Source organism: Talpa europaea, assembly GCF_964194135.1.
Source record: "Talpa europaea genome assembly, chromosome: 12".
Lineage (NCBI taxonomy): Eukaryota > Metazoa > Chordata > Mammalia > Eulipotyphla > Talpidae > Talpa > Talpa europaea.
The window spans coordinates 37,208,268-37,231,675 of record NC_140079.1 but is presented as its reverse complement, the minus strand read 5'-3'; the positions used below and the strand labels follow the sequence as shown (position 1 = coordinate 37,231,675).

At 38.0% G+C, this 23,408-nt stretch overlaps 1 protein-coding gene across 2 annotated transcripts in view; it reads left to right on the top strand.

Moving 5' to 3' along the window:
• The window catches only part of DYNC2H1 (dynein cytoplasmic 2 heavy chain 1), a gene marked incomplete at its 3' end in the record, with an annotated part of 284,138 nt that overhangs the window by 53,130 nt on the left and 207,600 nt on the right, over nt 1–23,408 (top strand). For both annotated transcript variants that reach the window (XM_084249306.1, XM_084249305.1), the window contains exons 31-39: nt 3,039–3,189; nt 6,876–7,081; nt 8,293–8,475; nt 9,950–10,132; nt 14,587–14,810; nt 15,832–15,947; nt 18,749–18,948; nt 20,897–21,161; nt 22,580–22,787. In XM_084249306.1, coding sequence (XP_084105432.1) covers nt 3,039–3,189; nt 6,876–7,081; nt 8,293–8,475; nt 9,950–10,132; nt 14,587–14,810; nt 15,832–15,947; nt 18,749–18,948; nt 20,897–21,161; nt 22,580–22,787 — 1,736 coding nt within the window. The remainder of the gene's footprint in view (nt 1–3,038; nt 3,190–6,875; nt 7,082–8,292; nt 8,476–9,949; nt 10,133–14,586; nt 14,811–15,831; nt 15,948–18,748; nt 18,949–20,896; nt 21,162–22,579; nt 22,788–23,408) is intronic.

Genomic DNA, 23,408 nt, shown 5'->3' with positions numbered 1-23,408 from the left:
CTCACCACTGCTCTTCAATATAATACTGGAGTTCTTAGCCAGGACAATAAGACAAGAGGAAGACATACAAGGAATCCAAATAGGGAAAGAAGAAGTAAAACTATCACTATTTGCAGACGATATGATAATATACGTAGAGAACCCTAAAAACGCCATGGAAAAACTACTCAAAATAATCAACCAGTTCAGTAAAGTAGCAGGATACAAAATCAACACACAAAAATCAGTAGCCTTCCTATACACAATTGATCAAGCGGAAGAAGAATAAATCAGGAAAACCATTCCTTTTATAATTGAAACCAAAAAAGGTCAAATACTTGGGAATAAACCTAACAAAAGAAGTGAAAGACCTATACAAAGAAAATTATAAAACACTGTTAAAAGAAATTGAAGAGGACACAAAGAAATGGAAAGACATCCCCTGCTCATGGATTGGAAGAGACAAGATGATAAAAATGGCCATCCTCCCAAAAGCAATATACAGATTCAGTGCTATTCCAATAAAAATCCCAATGACATTCTTCAAAGAAGTAGAACAAAGACTGATGAAATTTATATGGAACCACAAAAAAACACAAATAGCCAAAACCCTGATGATGAAAACAAAGGAAAAAGGAGGTATCACACTTCCAAACTTCAAGCTATACTACAAAGCCATAATAATTAAAACTGTTTTGTATTGGAACAAAAACAGACACACAGACCATTGGAACTGAATAGAGAGCCCAGAAATAAAGCCACACTTACATGAACAACTAATCTTTAACAAAGGAGCAAAGAATATGCAGTGGAACACGGACAGTTTGTTCAATAAATGGTGCTGGAAAAACTGGATCTCCACATGCAAAAAAATGAAACTAGGCCACTACCTCTCACCATGCACAAAAATCAACTCAAAATGGATAAAAGAACTGAACATAAAACATGAAGCCATAAAATATATAGAAGAAAATATAGGTAAAACACTACAAGACATACATCTCAGAAACATCTTTAAAGACTCATCACCCAAAGCAGTGATAGTGAAGGCAAAGATAAATACCTGGGATTACATCAAACTGTAAAGCTTCTGTACAGCCAAAGTGACAGTACCAAAACAGAGACACCCCACTGATTGAGAAAAAATCTTTGCACTCCATTCAACTGATAAGGGACTGATCACAAAGATATACAAAGACTCACACAGCTCAACAAAAACAAAATAAACAATCCAGTCAAGAAATGGGCAGAAGAACTTAAAAGACATTTCTCCAAAGATGAAATGCAAATGGCCCACAGGCAGATGAAAAAATGTTCAACATCCCTTGTAATCAAGGAAATGCAAATCAGAACCACACTGAGATACCACCTTGCATCTGTAAGAATGACACATGTCAAAAAAACAAGCAACAACAAATGTTGGTGAGGATGTGGTCAAAAAGGAACTCTCCTACATTGCTAGTGGGAGTGCAAACTGGCCCAACCACTGTGGAAAGCTGTCTGGAGGTTCTTCGGTCTACTAAAAATGGAGCTACTGTACAATCCAGCAATTCCACTACTAGGGATCTACCCAAAGGACACAAAAACAGTGATTCAAAAGAGCACCTGTACACCTATGTTTATTGCAGCACTATTTACAATAGGTAAAACCTGGAAACAACCCAACTGCCTAAAAATAGATGACGGGATCAAGAAGATGTGATATATATACACAATGGAATATTATTCAGCAATCAAAAAAGATAAACTCATGCCATTCACAGCAATGTGGATGGAGCTAGAAGGAATTATGCTCAGTGAAATAAGCCAGAAGGAAAATGTTAAAAAAATGTTAAAAAAAGTTAAAAAAAAGAAAAAAAAGAAAATAAAATGTGGTTAAAGGTTAATAAAACAAAAAAACCAAAAAAATATATAATTGATTAACCGTTTTAGTGTTTTTACAAGATGAGTCTTACCTTTCTTTTAAAGGGGTACATTGGTTTTCCTTGTACATCTAGAACTATATTAAAGTATTTTAATGTAAGTTTTCAAAGGCTGGTGCTTAAATGTGTAATTTGCTTTATTGTGAGCCTTGCTATTATTACAGAAAACTTCTCAAGCACTGCTAACATTTTATATAAATATACAGATATCTGTCTTGATCAATAGTTAGTTTGTTTATAGGTACTCATTGAAATATTAATACATACCTTAATTTAAGCCAGAATTATAATTTTGAAATTGTAGACCTCAGTAGTATATTGAGAGGTCATTTTGGAATGCTAGAAGACCACCCTTTTATTAAATAGAATGCATTGTGCTCTGATATCATTGGCTCCTGATTGAAAAAAAGCAATTATGATGAGATTCAGAGGGAAGAGATTGTAAAGACTATTTGGTTACAATCAGCTTGGTGAGTTCAAGTACCAGAAAATAGGACTATAGGAAAGTAGTATGAGATGATCCCAAGAAATAAACTTGGGTTGCATCACATGATGCTTCTTCAGTGACCTTATCACTCTATTAATAGTTGAAGTGCCATTATATGCTCAAGTAGACAGATTCCACATACAATTGGAAATTTGGAAAAAAAGTGTCTTTCTTCCTTTCTTTCTTCCTTTCTTTCTTCCTTCCTTCCTTCCTTCCTTCCTTCCTTCCTTCCTTCCTTCCTTCCTTCCTTCCTTCCTTCCTTCCTTCCTTCCTTCCTTCCTTGAGGCATGCTTTATTTATTTGTTTGTTTGTTTGTTTGTTTATACATGCACTGGGTACAGTCAGAAGCACGGGAGGGTGAGAGAATTCACCAGAGCCAGAGCGGGGAGCAGAGCAGGCAGAAGAACCGAAGTACACTGCTGAGGGGAGCAGCGGGCAGCAGGAGAGGTCTGCGCGCCATGTGGGACCCTCCTCTGGTGGCCGGGGAGCAGCCGGGGATCGAACCGGTGCTGCAGGGGCCGCAGGCAGCTTCGCAATCCAGCGCTCAACCGCCGCGCCACCGGGGAAGCCCAAAAGTGTCTTTCTTTAAATTTATAAATATTTCTAAGTAAATTCACCTTTTAAGAGTAATTTTTCTCTTTATTCAATAGATATTATGTTTGGCAGAGCAGATTAAATTCACTGAAGATATAGAGAATGCTATCAAAGATCATAGTCTTCATCAGATTGAAACACAACTGGTGAATAAGTTAGAGCACTATACTAACATCGATACAAGTTCGGAGGATCCAGGGAATACAGGTATGGAAAAAAATCTTGCCTGTTCTGCCTACTTTTGGACTATGTGAACTTTTTTTATATTTTATCTTAGTGTACCTATTGTGTTTATCCATCCATCCAATTTGGAGGTTATTCTCAGAATTACAACATAGGTACTTAACTTTTTATATTATACTTAGAGTAAATAATATACTATTTTAAATGGAATGTAAAAGCCTTACCATCATATAGGATTTTTCATTCTCCCCTTTTTATGTTGTAGTTGTCATTTAGATACCTCTATGTACATTGAAAATCCTGTGAAGTTTTGTTATAATTTTTGCTGTTAACCATTAAACATACTTTAAAGGACTCAAGAGGACAGCCTACATTTATGTAGATGCTTACCACTTCTGTTAGCACATTCTGATGCTCCGCATTTTCTCCTGGTATCATTGTCCTGTTTAAAGAACTTTCTTTATAGTGTTTGTTTTAGAGCAGTTTGAGGTCATGAATCCTCATAGATTTTCTTCATCTGAGAATGTATTTCACCTTTATTTCTGAACTCTACCCAATATGTTGCTGGATGTACAGATTTTTTTTTTTTAAAGATTTATTTATTTATGTATACAAGCACTGGGTACAGTCAGAAGCGCAGGAGGGTGAGAGAATTCACCAGAGCCAGAGCGGGGAGCAGAGCAGGCAGAAGGACCGAAGTACACTGCTGAGGGGAGCAGTGGGCGGCAGGAGAGGTCTGTGGGCCATGTGGGACCCTCCTTCAGTGGCCGGGGAGCAACTGGGGATCAAACTGGCGCTGCAGAGGCTGCGGGCAGCTTCGCCAACCCAGTGCTCAACTGCTGCACCACCGGGGAGGCCCTGGATGTACAGATCTTTTAAAATGGTGTCCCACTTCATTTTGACTCCCATGTTTTCAGAATAGGAGTCCACAATCATTGAATGATTGTTCTCCTATTACTTTTATTTTTCTCTGGCTCCTTTTGAGACTCCTTTTTTCTTAGCTTTCAGTATTTTGATTATGATGTATCTGGCCATGGGTTCCATTGCCTTTAGTCTTTTTGGGAGTTTATTGAACTTGAGTCTATAGGTTTCTGTTTTTCACTAAAAGTTGGGTGTTGTCAGCTATTACTTCTTCAACTATTTTTTCTGCATTATTATCTTTTTTCTATTCTGAGTCTTTCATGCCATGAATGTTAGACCATTCAACATTGATCCACAGGACCCAGAAGCTCTGTTTTTTCATTTAAATTTTTTCTAAACAGTTCAGGTTGGATAATTTGTCTTGCTCCACGTTTTGCTTCACTGACTCTTTCCCTGACTCTTTCTTCTGTTATTTCTGTGTCTTGGTTTAACCCAGCCAGTAATTTTTTTCCTCCTTTTTAAAATTTTTCAGTTCTAATAAAAGTTCCATTTAATTTTTCATATTTGTGTGTGTGTGTGGAAACATCATGTTTTCCCATTTATTTTAAGTGTTCATTGTTACTTCTTGGAGCACTTTTATAGCAGTGCATTAAAGTGTTTTACAAGTAGCTCCACCATTTGTGTCTTCTCAGCACTGGCACCTGTGGATTGTCTTGCCTTATGTGAATTGAGATTTTCTTTTTGTTTTTGCATCTTAAATGATTTTGGATTATTACTTGGACATTTTAAATACTGTGTTATTTGTGTGACTCTTATTTTGATAAGATTAATAGTATTAAATTTTGATAATTTTAATAGTATTAAAATTTTTATTTTAGCAATTAATCCTTTTGAATTTAGGCTGAAAATTCCTTGGAGAAAAAAAATTCCTTTTTGGGGCCTCCCCGGTGGCGCAGCGGTTGAGCGCTGGGTTGCGAAGCTGCCTGCCGCCTCTGCGGTGCCGGTTCGATCCCCGGCTGCTCCCCGGCCACCGGAGGAGGGTCCCACATGGCGCGCAGATCTCTTCTGCCGCCCGCTGCTCCCCTCAGCAGTGTACTTCGGTCCTTCTGCCTGCTCTGCTCCCCGCTCTGGCTTTGGTGAATTCTCTCACCCTCCCGCGCTTCTGACTGTACCCAGTGCTTGTATAAATAAATAAATTAATTAAAAAAAATCTTAAAAAAAAATTCCTTTTTGTGGGTATTGGTTCTTGTCACATCAGTTCTATTTCAGTCTTCAGAACCTGATCTCTCCCACTGTGTTCCACCTAGTGGACATTTCTCTAAATGTCTAGTTAGCTAGTTAGGACGCTATCTTCTGCACAGCTGGAGAGTGAACCCAGGGAGTTCATAAGAAAGTTTACAGGAGTCATTTAAAAAAAAAATATTTTGTTAAATATTTATTTATTTATTTATTTATTTATACAAGAACTGGGGTGCAGGCCAGATGCGCGGGAGGGTGAGGATTCACCAGAGACAGAGCGGGGAACAGAACAGGCAGATGGATCGAAATACACTGCTGAGGCGAGCAGCCGGTGAGACAGGAAAGGTCTGCCGCGCCATGTGGGACCCTCGCCTGCTGACTGGGATCTAACCGGTGCTGCAGAGGCTGCGGACAGCTTCATAGTGCAGGGCTCAATCGCCTGCGCCACCAGGGGAGGCCCAATGGGGGTTATTTTTTTAATCTGCTTCCTCTGGATGATATTCCAAGTATTATTTTATATTCCAAGTATTTTGTATTTCTACTCGGTTCCCCTTGTGATGCTCTGATCATGGGTCTGGGGTTTCATATGCTCTACTCAACTGCACACTTTCTGAGACAGTTGCCCATAACCTGAGCCAATTGATGGGAGAACCCAGCAAGAAAAACATCAATTACTGTTTGTCTTACTCTTTTATGATCAAAGCTCCTCTGATTTCAGAGGTAGGTTGCCCTTCCTCAGAGTTTTAGACATTTCTGGGTCTAAGCTGCAAGTGCTGTAGCTATAATGAGACTTCTTTTTTGACTCCAAATCTGAACTTGAGGTCTTCTCCTAGTCTCTCTGTACTAATCTGAATTTCTGGCTGCATTGGGTTCAGGCTTGGAAATACCAGAGAGGGAACAAAAAAGAAAATATTAAATTCACCACTGATTTGGTGGCTCTTCTAATTCTGATCTTCCCTCCCAATTTGCCTCATACTCTTTACTTTTTAGAATCTTAAAGAACAGTTCAGTGCATATACAGAAGATGCCTGCATTCAGAGGAAGAGACAGGCTGTACTGTGCTTACTCTCTTGAGGAAGGCACCAGAATCCCTCTCCCATTGTGTTTTCACACTCAAAATTCTTTTTTTTTTTTTTAAAGATTTTTATTTATTTATTTATACAAGCACTGGGTATAGTCAGAAGCGCGGGAGGGTGAGAGAATTCACCAGAGCCAAAGTGGGGAGCAGAACAGGCAGACTGATGAAATACACTGCTGAGGGGAGCAGCGGGTATGGCAGAAGAGGTCTGTCGCACCATGTGGGACCCCCGCCAGTGGCCAGGGATCGAACTGGTGCTGCAGAAGTTGCGGGCAGCTTTACAGCCCAGCGCTCAACCGCTGCGCCACTAGGGGAGGCCCCATACTCAAAATTCTTATTTCTGGTAGATCTAAATCTTTTTTGGTTTGCATTTATATTATATATAGAAAAATACATATTTCCATTTACATTATCAGTCAAATGTATTATGAAATTACCATTTAAATTAATTACAAAATCACCTGTATACATATAATCATAAAGCGCATGTCATAGGCTAACACTTTGTACAATTCTTTTTGTTTGTGTACAGAATCTGGGATTCTGGAACTTAAACTTAAAGCATTAATTCTTGATATTATTCATAATATTGATGTGGTGAAGCAGTTAAACCAAGTTCAAGTTCATACTACTGAAGCCTGGGCTTGGAAAAAACAAGTTAGATTCTATATGAAAAGTGATCACACATGTTATGTTCAAATGGTGGATTCTGAACTTCAGTATACTTATGAATATCAGGTATGACTTCTGCTAGATTGTTTTATTTTTCTAGTTAGAATTTATTTATTTTAAAATAAATTTACTTTCAATAAAGAAATTATTTTTATTTCAGTTTCAGGTTTCAAAAATTTTAGTGTGTTTCTGCTTTCTGTTTCATAATTTAAAAGATGTATAAAATGAAATTAATATTGTATAAAATATTGTATAAAATGAATATTGCATAAAAAATAAAATATTCATTTTATACAATATAAGATATTGTATAAAATGAAAATAATTATTTATAAAAATGTTAAAAGTTACAGTGTTTCAGGAATTCTCTTAATGTACTGTTTCTTGGTATAGCGTTGGTATAAAATTTGAAGTGTATTTTCAATCTAAGGAGAATTAAATATAGGCTACTTCAATAGAAGCAGCTTAGTTTGTGTTTCCTTGTATGAAGCCAAACTTAGTGCAATTGTAAATATGCCAAAATATGTTTGTGAAATGTTTTCAGTTTGTGAGGTAAAAGAATTTTAAATAACCTAACTCATATAATCTATTCTCAAAAAATCTAGCTGTATCCTCTTTGTTTTTTCTTTCATAATGAATTAGACTTCAGAGTATATTTGATAATTTTTCTAATGAACATGTCAGGGAAGTTGCAGCTGGCTCTTTCAAAAAGGAAATGTATTTTCAGACACAAATGTGTCCACCTAAATTAAGGACAAGCTCTACACTGCCATTGGAATTGGAATCTGTTTTTCCTAAATTTTAGTGGACATTTTGATAATTATTTGAAAAGTTAAAATTATTAGTTTTGTAAGAAATTTCCAAAGTAATTACACTTTTAATCTCTAGAGTAGTTCAGATTTATGAAGATCATCAGAGTCTTGGAAATATTTTACATAAATTTTAAGATTTGACATAGAATGACTATTGTATAATTTTAGTTTTGGATTTGTTTGCCTTACAAGTATATTTTTATGTCATTAAGAGAAGGTTGAAAGCCTAGCAACATATTAATTAAAGATGGAATAAAATATATACTTGAGAGATAACTAAGTTTAATTTCAGTTTGTGCTTTTAGTAAGTTTCTTTCACTAAAAATATATTTTGAACACTTTTCTATGTTAAACCTTTGTCCTGTTGTCTACCTTTTTAGCTTTTTAATAGACTCTATCATGATGCCAGTATTTGTACATGTTGAATGGAACCTGAATGTTGGAACTTTCTTTTCCTGTGTGTAGGGTAATGCTCCCAAGCTGGTTTACACTCCACTGACAGACAAGTGCTACTTGACTCTCACTCAAGCTATGAAGATGGGACTTGGAGGAAATCCTTACGGCCCAGCTGGAACTGGAAAAACAGAATCAGTAAAGGCTCTAGGGGGACTTCTTGGAAGACAAGTTTTAGTTTTTAATTGTGATGAGGTAGAATGAATAATTATCAAACTGTATTAGAGTACTTTAATTGTATGTTTGGATTAGTCTTTGTGTACTTATATATGAAATATTCAATTTTAAAATCACTTTACTTTTAAATTTCTTCAAAACAGAATGTTTCATTTGAAAATGGGAGAAAGATTACATGTAGTATGGTCCTCCAACTTCTAAAGACAAGTATTGTAGAGAAATAATTTTAAGTACAGAATGAAGATTTTTTTTTAATTTTTATTTTTTTAAAGATTTATTGTATTTATTTATACAAGCACTTGGTACAGTCAGAAGCGCGGGAGAGTGAGAGAATTCACCAGAGCCAGAGCAGAGAGCAGAACAGGCAGACTGACGAAGTACACTGCTGAGGGGAGCAGCAGGTGGCAGGAGAGGTCTGGGGGCCATGTGGGACCCTCGCCCAGCGGCCAGGGATCGAACCAGCACTGCAGAGGCTGCAGGCAGCTTTGCAACCCAGTGCTGAACTGCTGCGCTACCAGGGAGGCCCCCCGGAATGAAGATTTATGTTAGCGTGTCAAAAATGTTTTTACAGGGAGAATAGTGAATATAAAAGGAAAAATCTTAAATTCGCAATGAATTTCCATTTTTGAAATATTTTGGGTAGAAATTCTATTTCAATTTAAAGAACAACTAAGCAGAATCTTGTATTTGTTAAGCTGTATACTTTTTTAAAAAAATTATTTATTTAGGGCCTCCCTGGTGGCGCAGCGGTTGAGCGCTGGGTTGCGAGGCTGCCCGTGACCTCTGCAGCGCCGGTTCGATCCCCGGCTGCTCCCCGGCCACCAGAGGAGGGTCCCACATGGCGCGCAGACCTCTCCTGCCGCCCGCTGCTCCCCTCAGCAGTGTACTTCAGTCCTTCTGCCTGCTCTGCTCCCCGCTCTGGCTCTGGTGAATTCTCTCACCCTCTGCGCTTCTGACTGTACCCAGTGCATGTGTAAACAGAACACAAAAACAAATAAAGAAATAAAAAAAAAATTATTTATTTATACAAGAATTAGGGTATAGGCCAGATGTGTGTGAGGGTGAGAGGATTCACTAGAGACAGAGTGGAGAACAGAACAGGCAGACTGACTGAAATACACTGCTGAGGGTAGCAGCGAGGGACTCAGGAGAGGTCTGCTGAGCCATGTGTGTATCTCCGTGGTCTGCCAGGATCGAACCCGCACTACAGAAGCTGTGGACAGCTTCACAGCGCTGTGTTCTACCGCCTGCGCCACAAGGGAGGCCCTAGTCTTTATACTTTTAAAAACACTTTCACACGTACATTTTTGTTTATTCCTTGAAACCACCCTGGATTTTGAAAGAGTGGCTATTTAATGTCTATTTTAAAAAGAGCAGAAGAGATAGATGGTGAAACAACTTTTTTAGTGGTCAATGGCCTGAAATATTAAATTATTATTTAAGATTTTAGTTTTTTTTTTTCCTGAATATAGTTTTTGCTGTTATTTTTAAGGGCATCGATGTGAAGTCAATGGGACGAATATTTGTTGGTTTGGTGAAGTGTGGAGCCTGGGGTTGTTTTGATGAATTCAATAGACTGGAAGAATCTGTACTGTCAGCAGTTTCTATGCAAATCCAGACAATTCAAGATGCTTTGAAGAATCATAAAGCTGTATGCGAACTGCTTGGCAAGGAGGTAAAGAGTATGTTGAGAATTTGAAGAATTGAAATGTATTATAGGACTGATATTACTCATAGACAATATTCTGTCTTTATTTTTCTGGTACGCACCCCTGTTTCTAACCTGTAACCAGTATGTTGAACCTTTTTACCTAAGAATTTTACCTGTGTCCCTGAGGTTTCTTGCCCTTTTTTTGGTCCCGCTCCCACTATTCATCTTCATACTTTTGATTTGAATAATTATATATTTGCTAACATTGATGCAGCACTTATTCTCTGCTGGCACTGTGCTGGTGCTTTTTAATATTCTCTCATTTAATACCATATTATTTATGCTTTATGGATGAGGAAACCAGGCCTTGATAAGTTAAGAGTACATGGTGGACCCAACTCTATCTAATCTGATCCTTACATTTTTAGTTCCTGTTCTATATAAATCTTAAAACAATAAGCACTCAGCTATTCTTTGTTCCTCTTTCTCTCCATAGGACATAGACATTCGTGCCATTAGAATACAAACTGCTCATCTGGAAAATATCACTTCTGTATATTATATGTAATACTGAACTCACTGAAGGTTAAAATAACTGAAATTATAATGTCACCTATCATTCATTGTTGCATTTTCACAGTACAATTTTTTCTGAGTAGGCCAAGAAAGCTAGGCCAGTTATAAATTGTTAACATATTCACATGGAGAAACTCTTCACAAAGAAAACAGAAACTTGTGTTTTTGTCTCTTTGCCATTATATTTATTACCTTCTATACTCATTTTTTTATCCTTTCCTCCTTTTACAAAAATAAGTTGTCCTAGAAAACTTAAAGAGACCAGGAAAAAGAATAACTATAAGAAAGTAAAAATCAAAATCAACAAACAACTATGAACCAGAGACACTCTATGAGGGGTGGGAGGGGCGGGGAGGGGAGGGATTGGGGTCAAAATAAGGGGATCGCAATTGTATGGGGAATATAAAAATAAAAAAAATTATACATAAAATAAATAAATAAAATAAAATACACACTTCTTTCCAATAAATAAATAAATAAATAAATAAATAAATAAATCTTTGGGGAGGGGGTAAGTTGTCCTTTTTCCCAAACAGTGCTAATCTTTTCACCTATACATTCATTTTGCTCCCAGGAACCTTTTCTTAGTTACCTTCTTTGTTACTGTTACAGCTTTTCTCCTCTACCATTCCTTGCTGGTGTTTAAACATAATCATGTCTTTTGTCCTTTATACTATATAATGATATATATATGTATATGTGTAGGGTAAGGAAAAATGTCAGACTTTTCTGCCCTCCTGCCATCAGGATAGATGATGGATCCTTGCGGTCCTGAATGCATGCCTGATGGCGGGCACCTGGAACAGGGTGTGGGCAGAGGTAGATGGGATTCACCTGGGCTGAGACGGTGCTTTTAAGGGCAGCGTCATGGGGATGCCAGGAGAAGCAGAAAGAGAAGCCAAGAATGAACAGATGAGCAGAAGAAGCCGAAAGAGAAGCAGAAGCCGAGAGAGAAGTAGAGAACACCGGAGAGCCCAGATAGAGTGAAGACTTACTGGGGGCTGGGAGGCCTGCGAGCCTCCCGGCCCCCCAGCACCCCTGCCGGCCATATACCTGGATGCCTGGTAAATCCCAATGAAAGACCTGCAGAAGCCACTGAGGACTCTGACTCCACCTTTACCCGGTCTGCTGAATCAGAAAACCTGCACTGTGGCCCATTCCTGACCCTACAATTGGCGTAAGTCGGCAAGATGATCTATGTTGACGGGTATGGAGCCCTCCGAAGACCTGGAGGGACTAAGGAGTAACAGACTGTTTCCCTGTGACGACGATGGATGGACAAGATCCGGGAGCTGCGGGAGGAGACCTCTTATGGAGGAGACGCCCGAGAGGACCAGCCAACAACCCCCAAGAGGACCAGCCAATGACCCCCGAGGCAGCAAGAATCGTCGGGGAAGAGAGGACCCCGATTCGGAGCTCACCAGTGCTGATGCAGGGAGAGGCCAACAGACTTGGACTAATGGACTTGGACTGACAATCCCGCCAGAAGGCGGAGGACCTTGGCAGGTTATGTTTTTTTTTGGGAATCTGGGGGTGGCCAGTGGGCCTTGATAGCCAAAAGCAGCCTGGGGGTGGCCAGTGGGCCTTGATGGCCAAAAGCAGCCTGTGTGTGCCCAGCAGCTAGGCAGAGGAGAAAAGCCAACTGAGAAGGCAAAAACTGGTGCTGATGCTAAGTTTGGGAAGCTCTGAGTGGCTGTTAAGCACTAAGTAAGCTGAGGGAGGCCAGTGAGTCTCGTAAAATCACCTGTGGGTGATGCCCTGCTCATTGTCGAGTGAGGGTGAGGAGCTGAGGAGCCTGTCCTTGGGGGACGGGTGGGGAACGTGGCTTGGGGTGGAGCTCAAGCCAAATGTAGAGTTTATATCCAAGGATCCCCAACCCATGTGCTTGTGCAGTGGGTTGGCCCTAGTGCACGGGTCTGCGAGTCGCATTGGTGGCTATGAAAGCCGAATGTTGGAGCGACTGCAGACAGAAACCCTGAGGGTTGGTGATTAACCCCAACAGTATAGAATCGCCAGAGTGAGTGCATCCTGGGGGTGGATGCTGTGTGTGGCTTGTAGCTGAGACTACATCCAGAAAAGGCCAGGAAGCCTGACGGCTCCTGGTGTGTTATAGTAGATGCCGTGAGTGGTTCCCCTCCCTCGTATGAGCAGTGCCTTCGGCAGCAGATTTGGTGGCTCATCTGCTGGTACCAATAATTGTCTTTTGCCACTAGGTTGGTGCCCTGCCTGGACTTACTTGTGTTCTGTTGTATTGTTATTTTGTGATGTATTTGCTTTTGTGGGCCATGGCTGCATTGTTTATGTTTCCTAAGAAAATTGTATATATGAAGACTATATGGCAGAAAGCCCTGAGGGGGTGGACTGTAGGGTAAGGAAAAATGTCAGGCTTTTCTGCCCTCCCGCCATCAGGATAGATGATGAATCCTTGTGGTCCTGAATGCATGCCTGATAGCGGACACCTGGAATAGGGTGTGGGCAGAGGTAGATGGGATTCATCTGGGCTAAGACGGTGCTTTTAAGGGCAGCGTCACGGGGATGCCAGGAGAAACCAAAAGAGAAGCCAAGAACGAACAGAAGAGCAGAAGAAGCCGAAAGAGAAGCCAAGAAAGAAGTAGCAGAAGCCGAGAGAGAAGCAGAGAACGCCGGAGAGCCCAGATAAAGTGAAGTCTTGCTGGGGGCTGGGAGGCCTGCGAGCCTCCCGGCCCCCCAGCACCCCTGCCTGCCATATGCCTGGATGCCTGGTAAATCCCAATAAAAGACCTGCAGAAGCCACTGAGGACTCTGACTCCTCCTTTACCCGGTCTGCTTGATCAGAAAACCTGCACTGTGGCCTGTCCTGCCCTAACAATATGTATTGTATAGGTATACACATACACATAATAGTATGATATTTAATGTAATTAAAATATGAACAATTCATCTTCTTTACCACCACTGCTCTTTTTGTTTTCTTTCCTTTATAGCCAGGTTTCTCTACTGTAGGTATTTCTACTTCCTAATTATTCGTTTGTTGTTTACACATTCTCGTTTAGCTTCTGTTCTTTGTACTTTGTTGAACGTGCTCCTGCCAGGTATTCCCATGGCATCCTGCTCTTTCCTATCACAGCATTTATTGCATTATGATTAATTCCTTTTAATACTCATCATATTGACTATAAGCTCCTGAGAGGCATAAATTATTATTGACTTGTAGGGTAAGGAAAAATGTCAGGCTTTTCTGTCCTCCCGCCATCAGGATAGATGATGGATCCTTGCGGTCCTGAATGCATGCCTGATGGTGGACACCTGGAATAGGTGTGGGCCGATGGCTAGGATTCACCTGGGCTGACTGGGCTTTTAAGGGCGGTGTCATGAGTGCGCCAGGAGAGAGAGGCAGGGGGAGGGGGAGGGGGAGGGGGAGGGGGAGGGGGAGAGGAGAGGAGAGAGACCTGCCCCCCAGTGCCCCTGCCTGCCGTGTACCCTGCCTGCCGTGTACCTGGTAATCGCAATACAAACCTGCAAAACCGTTGAGGACTCTGACTCCTCCTTTACTGGGTCTGCTGGATCATAGAAAATCTGCACCATGTCCTGTTCCTGACCCTACATGACTGTAGTTCACAGTTGTGTTGTCTCCATATATTTACCAAAAAAAAACTTAGTAGCATATGTTGAATGTATGAATAGACATTTGAACTAGTTACCATCTCTTAAACTTCCAGTCTCAAAAAACTGATAATAAGGAATTCCAGAAAGCAGATACTTCCTAAGGAGTTATTTTATGTTGACTAAGGAGATGTTTAGCACATGAACTTTATTTTTTGCTAAAGTATAAGATTTATATCACAGTAAATTTTCTGTTGGCAATATATTTCATGTTTATAATTTCAAATACTTGGTACTTATATTTTAAATTAATATTTCAGATAGAAATAAATTCTAATTCTGGAATTTTCATCACTATGAATCCTGCTGGCAAAGGTTATGGAGGAAGACAAAAACTGCCTGATAATCTTAAACAACTTTTCAGGCCAGTAGCCATGTCTCGTCCAGACAATGAACTTATTGCAGAAGTTATTCTCTACTCAGAAGGTTTTAAAGATGCTAAAGTATTGGGCAGAAAATTGGTAGCTATCTTCAATCTGTCTAGGTGAGTTTTCTGCTTTAAGTATTTTTATATTTTGTGATTCCAATGATTGATTATGGTTATTAGTGACCATTTTTCATTGTTGTCTGACTTATGTATTCAGTGATTTTTCATATTGGTGATTCTGACAGGTGTTGATAGGAAAGGTTTTAGTTTGAATAATAAACACTGGTTTAAAACTACTTGTGTTGGGCCTCCCCGGTGGCGCAGCAGTAGAGCGCTGGGTTGCGAAGCTGCCCGCAGCCTCTGCGGCGCCGGTTCAATCCCCGGCTGCTCCCCGGCCACCGGAGGAGGGTCCCACATGGTGCGCAGACCTCTCCTGCCGCCCGCTGCTCCCCTCAGCAGTGTACTTCGGTCCTTCTGCCTGCTCTGCTCCCCGCTCTGGTGAATTCTCTCACCCTCCCGCGCTTCTGACTGTACCCAGTGCATGTATAAACAAAAACAAAAGCAAACAAATAAAGAAAAACATGCCTCTAAAAAAAAAAATAAATAAATAAAACTACTTGTGTTTTATATATTATAATTTGATCTTACTTTTTTTCTGTAAAATATCTTGAATTACTTAAGCTAAAATTATACTTATTGAACTAGTTTACCAGCTGCTACTCAAACCCTACTCTTTTTTTGAAGGGACTCTCACAATTTTTTAAATGTCTTTTTTCTAGTATTAGGGATTGACTTTTAGCTTCTTGAGACAACTTCCAATTCAGGTTTTTCACGTAAGTGAAAACTAGAATGTCAGATTGAAAGCAAGCTGAGTTGATTAGCGACTTTAGAAATATAGGTAACAGGTAATTGTATTTAATGCCTTCATTCACATAATTAGCCTGTTCATGAAAGTTTTATCCTATCTTTGAGAACTCTCCATCTTCTACATTTTACTCAAATTCCTTTATATGTTAATGGAATATCAGCACTCATTTCTATTTATCAGTAGCTGTATTCTATATTACTTTGTATATGATGATCCAGAGAACTTCATATGGCTAGTTGACACTTTATGTTTTCTATGTCTTTGCTTAAGGGAACTTTTAACACCGCAGCAACATTATGATTGGGGATTGAGAGCTTTGAAGACAGTTTTAAAAGGAAGTGGAAATCTTCTTAGACAACTGAAGAAAACTGGCATTAAAGATCAAGGTATTCCAAATATCTTATTTTTTAAAAAATAAGTTTTAATTGAGGATAGTTTTATATTTGTATGAAAACTATAAATATAGTGTAGAGGGTTTCTGAATACCCTGTCACCAGTTTCTCCTACTATTAACATCTTACATTAATATAATAAATTTATTAAAATGAGTGAACCAAAATGGATACATTATTTTTAATAATGTTTATATTATAGACATAATAAACCATACCTGTGATAAGTAAGAATATATAAACATTATTAAATTTGTATTTATTTGGATTTTCCCTCATTTTTACCTAGTGTCCTATCATAACTTTTCATGTGCATTAATAGTTGTGATCCTTAGGGGAATAGTTTAGTCCACTTGTTCTCAATCTTAATGTGTATTAGAATCACTTATAACCTTGTTAAAATACAGGTTGTTGGGTGCCACCCCCACAGTTTCTGATTCAGTATGTCTGGGGGTAGAGCCTGAGAATTTGTCTAGACTTCAAAGAAGAACAAAAACCTCAGAAATACATGAGGATTTTCTCTTCCAAAGAGACAGTATACCAAAATTCCCATTAAAAAACACCTTAATATTACAAAGAATGCCTTTTAACTTTAGAATAGGTTTAGACTTACAGTAAGGTTAAAAGACAGCATTCTCACTTTTTCAACTTACCATGGTATATTTGTCAACAATAAGAAACTGACAGTGGGAAATTACTGTAAACTAAACTCCAGACTTCACTTAATGTCACCTGTTTTCTCTTCAATGCCCATCTTCGGTCTGCATGACGAATGTTTCGAAAGAATACCACAGAGGTGGCGTGGCCCTCATCATGTCCTATCAGTGGGTGTGTCATAGTCACATGACTTCACTGGTGATGTTTTAAGTTATCACTAGTCTTGTTTTTGCCATGTTTCTCCTGTGTAAAGTTATTATTTTCCCACTTCCTACTCTGCTCTTCGGAAGTGAGTTACTAAATCTGGTTCACCCTCGAAGTGGGAGACAAGGCTAAACCTCTTAGATGGGGGAGTATCTGCATAGATTATTAGAAACTCTTCAGTGACAATTTGTCTCTTCTGCATTTATGTATTTATTAAATTGTTTATTTATACCTGTGTGAATTCATATATATTTTATTATACTTTACCTTTCCCCACTTATATAAAATATATGATTCCTCCATCACATTGATGTGTGCCTTCATGGAAGACTAAATGTCTAGCCTCTTCAGGTTGCTATTAAACACTAAATTAAACACTGTGGAAATAAGAGACAGTATAGAAAATGGATTACATGAAATTGTTTAAACCTTATTTTAATTTTTTTAATTGAGTTAACATTGTGTTATGCATTTTGTAACTTTCAGGTGTGTATCATTAAAAAGCCATGTGGGGCCTCCCCTGGTGGCACAGTGGTTGAGCGCTGGGCTGCAATGCTGCCCGCAGTCTCTTTTGCACCGGTTGGATCCCCCGGTGCTTGTATAAATAAATAAATCTTTAAAAAAAAAGTATTTAAAAAGCCATTTGTATATTAAGTTCACAACTAAAAATTCAATTCTATCCTTCACCAAACAATTCGAACTTTATTTTTTTTTAAAGATTTATTTATTTATTTATGTAAGAACCGGGGTACAGTCCAGATGCGCGGGAGAGTGAGAGGATTCACCAGAGACAGAGCCGTGAGCAGAACAGGCAGACTGACGAAATACACTGCTGAGTGGAGCAGTGGGCGTGACAGGAGAGGTCTGCTGCCTCATGTGGGACCCTCCCTGGCCGGCCGGGATCGAACTGGCGCTACAGAGGCTGCCAACAGCTTTACAGCGCAGCGCTCAACCACTGTGCCACCCAGGGTGGCCCATAATTCAAACTTTAAATGGTCAAAGTATACATTTTGAAAAAAGAAGCTACTTAGCCATTTTAGATTGGCATATACTAATGTAGAAATAGTTGTTTGGTCAGGTATTTAAATTACTATTTTATTAGTTTATCTCTGGTGACTTTTAAGAACTATTTAAACCATACCTGTAATAAATAAGAATGGTTTATTTATGAGTTCAGTGATTGAAGTATAGTCACACCTCTTTGTTTATACTTCATCATAAAACTACTAAAAGCAGTTAGAAATACCAGATTAAAAAATTATTTGCCTTTATGTCCAGTTAATATACTTGAAAGTAGGTCTTACAATATTAGTATTTACATTTGGCTTAATAATGGGTTTCTGAATCAGTTTTTATCAAAGCTAATCAAAGATTATTGTTCAGTTATTTTTTTATTGTTGGAAGTAACCTGGGAGGCAATATTGATATTTTTGGAGAGATACCAGAATCTGGAATTAGTTGACCAGTGTATAAATCCCAGCTATAATACTTAGTGCTGTGCTCTTTCATTTTAACTCTTAGAGATTTAATTTAGAGAAAAATTTTAGTATTTGTAAAATTGGATTGATAGTATTTTCTTTATACTTGCTACATGTGCTTTATACAGTTGTTACAAGGATCTTGTAAGTAGTAAAATACTATGCAGATATAAGTGATGATGATTTTTATTATTAATTAATGTCTGGGTGCCCGGGATTCAAATTCTATGGAAAGAACGTCATAACTCTACTTAGCAATTGACTTTTAACTTTTCAGCATCAAAAGATAGTAAGGTAAGCTTAACAATTCACATGGGATAGCATGTGCCTTAAATGTTACTAAATTCTAGAACATCAGTTAATGACTTAATCTACATCAAACTATAGAGCACTTGAAAACTTATTTATAGTCATTACATTCGTAACTAATAATTTTTAAATGAAACTCTTTCCTAGTTAATGAAAGTCACATTGTCGTACAAGCGCTGAGGCTTAATACAATGTCCAAGTTCACATTTGCTGATTGTACTCGGTTTGATGCACTGATTAAAGATGTGTTTCCTGGAATCGACTTTCAAGAAGTAGAATATAATGAACTGAGTGCTGCCTTAAAGCAAGTCTTTGAAGAAGCCAATTATGAAATCATACCCAATCAGGTCACTGTGAAGAATATTTTATAATATATTGAGACTCTCTTAGCTAATTCTGTATTAGCTATCCCTTATTCTTTATTTTTATCTTTTACTTTCAATGTAAATCTTACTTGCTCAGAGAAGTTTTCTTTTCGTTCTTTTCTTTTCTTTCTTCAAGTCCTGATTGGGTTCCTTTGCTATGAGTTTCATTTCTCCTATTATATATACTTATTTAGTGTTTAATTGTTTATTTAGCTAATATATTGATTCTCTTCTACCTGATGGCAATCTTCATGAAAGGCGGGATTAATGTCTATTTTTTGGCCACCATTTTATTTTTAGTGCCTCTTATATAGCCTGACACATAATACACCCATTATTTTTTAATTGATATTTTTGATAACTGATTATGTGTGATTTAGTTTCACTTTGACAGATTCTTAGGAGAAGTCCTTTTTAGTAAGTCTTTTTATGTAGCACAAACACATATTCAAAATGAATACTTTTCATTCAGGATTTATTTTAGAGACAGACAGTATATAAATGAATGAAAAAATGAGTAAAGTAATGAATACATTATATTTGAATGAATGAGTAAAGAAAATAATGAGTATGGTATATTTTCAAATATTTGGAAAGCATCCTTATTGTTTCTTCTAAAGAAATACAGGATTTGAAATTCACATTCTATTTTTTTCATTTTTATTTATATATTTTTACATTGTTCATTTTTGTAAAATGTTTGATTTCTCCTCTCATGTGTTTTACCTATAAAATTCCCACCACCAAGACACCCGTGAACCATCACCAGGACTCTTCTGCGCTTCCCTCCCATTTTGATTCCTCCCCTTCCCCTGATGAATATCTCTGATTTATACTTTGTTAGCTAGTTTTTTTAAAAAAGATTTATTTTTATTTATACAAGAACTGGGGTACAGGCCAGAAGCATAGAAGGATGAGAGAATTTACCAGAGACAGAGTGGGGAGCAGAACAGGCGGATTGACTGAAATACACTGCTGAGGGGAGGAGTGGCCGAGGCAGGAGAGGTCTGGGCCAGGTGGGTTTCTCCCTGGCTGGCTGGGAATCGAACCCATGCTGCAGAGGCTGCAGACAGTTTCACAGCGCTGTGCTCAACCCACTGTGCCACTGGGAAGGCCCTTGTATGCTAGTTTTGCCTTTTTTTTCTCCCTTATCCCTTGAATGGTTTCCCTGTGTTCTTCCTATAAGTGAAACCATCTGATATTTTTCTTTTTCCTTCTGTCTTACTTCACTGAGCATAATTCCTTTAAGTTTGATCCATGTTGCTGTGAATGGCATGTTAATCTTTTTTATTGCTGAGTAGTAGTCCATTGTGTATAATGCCACATCTTGATCTAGTTAATTTGTTTTTGGGCATTTAGGTTGTTTCCATCTTTTTGCTATTGTAAATAGTGCTGCAATGAACATGGGAATGCATGTTTCCTTTTGAGTTAGTATTTTTGTGTCCTTTGGGTAGATTAAAGGACACATTCTTTTTTTTTTTTTTAATATTTTTTTATTTTTATACAAGAACCGGGGTACAGGTCAGATGCGTGGGAGGGTGAGCGGAATCACCGGAGACAGAGTGGGGAACAGAACGGGCAGAATGACGAAATACACTGCTGAGGGGAGTAGCGGGCTTGGCAGGAGAGGTCTGCGCACCATGTGGGACCCTCGCCAGCCGGCCAGGGATCGAACCTATGCTGCAGAGAGCTTCACAGTGTGGTGCTCAACTGTCTGCGCCACCAGGGAGGCCCTAAAGGACACATTCTAAATCTGTTAAGATTTATTTAAGTATCCTTTTACTTAAAGCTTTATGTTTTACTAAAGAAACCAAAGTTTAATTTATATGTTTGGAATAGAGCAACTGTTATAGAATGAGAGAATGAATGTATGATTGAACACTGTAAACCATGTGTGTGTTTATGTGTTGTTATTGTTTTTTTCTGCTAGATCAAAAAGGCTTTAGAACTGCATGAACAGCTATGCCAGAGGATGGGAGTTGTTATTGTTGGTCCAAGTGGTGCTGGGAAGTCAACTCTTTGGAGAATGTTAAGGGCGGCACTTTGTAAAATTGGCAAAGTGGTGAAACAATATACTATGAATCCCAAAGCTATGCCTAGACATCAACTACTAGGCCATATTGACATGGACACAAGGGAATGGTCTGATGGTGTTTTGACAAATAGTGCTCGCCAAGTAGTTCGAGAACCGCAAGGTTGGTCTCTGCTGGGTGATTCATTGTTTTATTTAATGATTTTTAGAGGATGATAGAACTTGTTTGAAATGATGTTCTTATCAAGTCTTATACATGACTGTAAACTGCCTAATGATGTACATTGGTATTTTACTTTGAAGAGGCCCAAGATGTGCTACTATTTTGATCTATGCTCCATAGCAGCTTTTTATTATTATAGAAACTCATAGTAATCTAGGTGAATTGTAATTCACAACTGGATTAATTGGCTGAATATATATATAAAATCTTTGTTGATTTGCTGAATAAATATAAAATCTTTGCTGAATTGACATCATAATGCCTCATAAGTAAGCAAGATGACAGTTTTTTTTTTAAAAGATTTATAATATTTACTTATTTATGCATGTAAGAACTGGGATGTAGGCTAGAGGTGCAGGGTGTGAGAGAATTCGCCAGAGACAGAGTGGGGAGCAGAACAGGCTGATCTAATGAAATACACTGCTGAGGGGAGCAGCGGGAGAGACAGGAGAGGTCTGCTGTGCCATTTGGGATATCTCCCTGGCCAGGGATCTAACTTATGCTTCAGTGGCTGGTGATATCTTGATAGTGCTGAGTCTTTAACCCCTGCACCACCAGGGAGGCCCCCAATTTATATCATTAATAATTATATTTTTTAGCCTAGTGAGTGAAGTGTTTGTAACTCTCCTAAGACATTGGGAGAGATTGTTCAATGCAGTCTCTTAATTTTCAATGTAGTGATTAATAGCACACCAAAAAAAAAAAAAAAAAAGAAAGACCAGATATTATCTATGTTTATTTCTCATGCTTTTATTGATGGTATATTCCTCTTTAAACTCTTTCAAAGGTTCAAGTGCAATTTGGAAATGCTCTTAGGAAGGATGGATAAGAATGACTTGTGTCTAAAAAGACTCGTGTTCAACTTGTTTACCACTTTTCCCATTTGAAGTCACCTATTTATTTATTACAGAACTCTTAGTAGGGCAGTAAAAAGTGGGTTTCCAGTATTTTCGAAAGATACATGTAGCAAGCATTCATACATTTTTATGTCATCATTGGAAAGGTCTGAAGAATATCTCACAATGTTATTGGGATAGAAATATCTGGGTCTTACGAAGCTTCTTTTCTTATATTGAGGTCACCAAGTCTGCATGATAGCAGATACAGAAAACATTATTTCTTTGTGTGGAAATGAGTCATTTGTCAGCTCAGCCAGGATTGCCCTTGGTTCTCCAGCACATTTGTAGTACAGCTTCATATGAAAATTTTCACATGACTTCTTGTTTTTTAATTTCAGCTTCTTTATTATACTACTTATGGAACTCACCTCTTAAGAGGTGATTATTTTATTCCTTATTTTTAAATTGTTATCACTGCATGTATTTTCATGCCATCTCCATTGTTTTTGGTTTGAATAGATGTCACCTCATGGATAATATGTGATGGTGATATTGACCCTGAATGGATAGAATCTCTGAATTCTGTTCTGGATGATAATCGACTACTCACTATGCCCAGTGGAGAAAGAATTCAGTTTGGTCCAAATGTTAACTTTGTATTTGAAACTCATGATTTAAGTTGTGCCTCACCAGCTACAATATCTAGAATGGGAATGATCTTCCTCAGGTAATTTACTAGAATATTTTCTATAATTATGAATAGTTTATCAATATTTAATTTCAATCATCAAATATTACTCATAATTGTTTTACTAAAACAATTATATTTTACTTTCAGAGGATCTTCGAGTTTTAATAGTGCCATGGAATTTAGGTAGCTAATTTCTTATGGGATAGAAAAAAAGAAATATATATTTTTAAAGATTGCATTAAGATGCAGTGTTTCTTAAGCTCTAATATGCATTTGATTCCCCAAGGATCTTATTAAAATAAAAATATTTTTATGGTGTGTTGGTGGATAGAGTGGGGACTTGGGGTTCTATACTTCTAGTAGGCACATTATATTTTGAGTAGGAAGGGTTTAGACCACTATTTTGCTAACCTGTAGAGATGTAATTATTTCATTCATTTTTATAATAATATATATGGGATTTATTAGATTTGTAGAAAATGAAGTATATATAGATGTAAAAGAAATTAATATGTACACATACATATACAAAAGTAAAGTCAACTGTAGTTTATTAGCAGATAAAATACATGTGTAGTACAAGGAGCAGCAATTTAATTTGAAAATAAATTTGCAATTTTTTGCTACTAATTTCTAATGTGTTTGTGTTAATCTGTT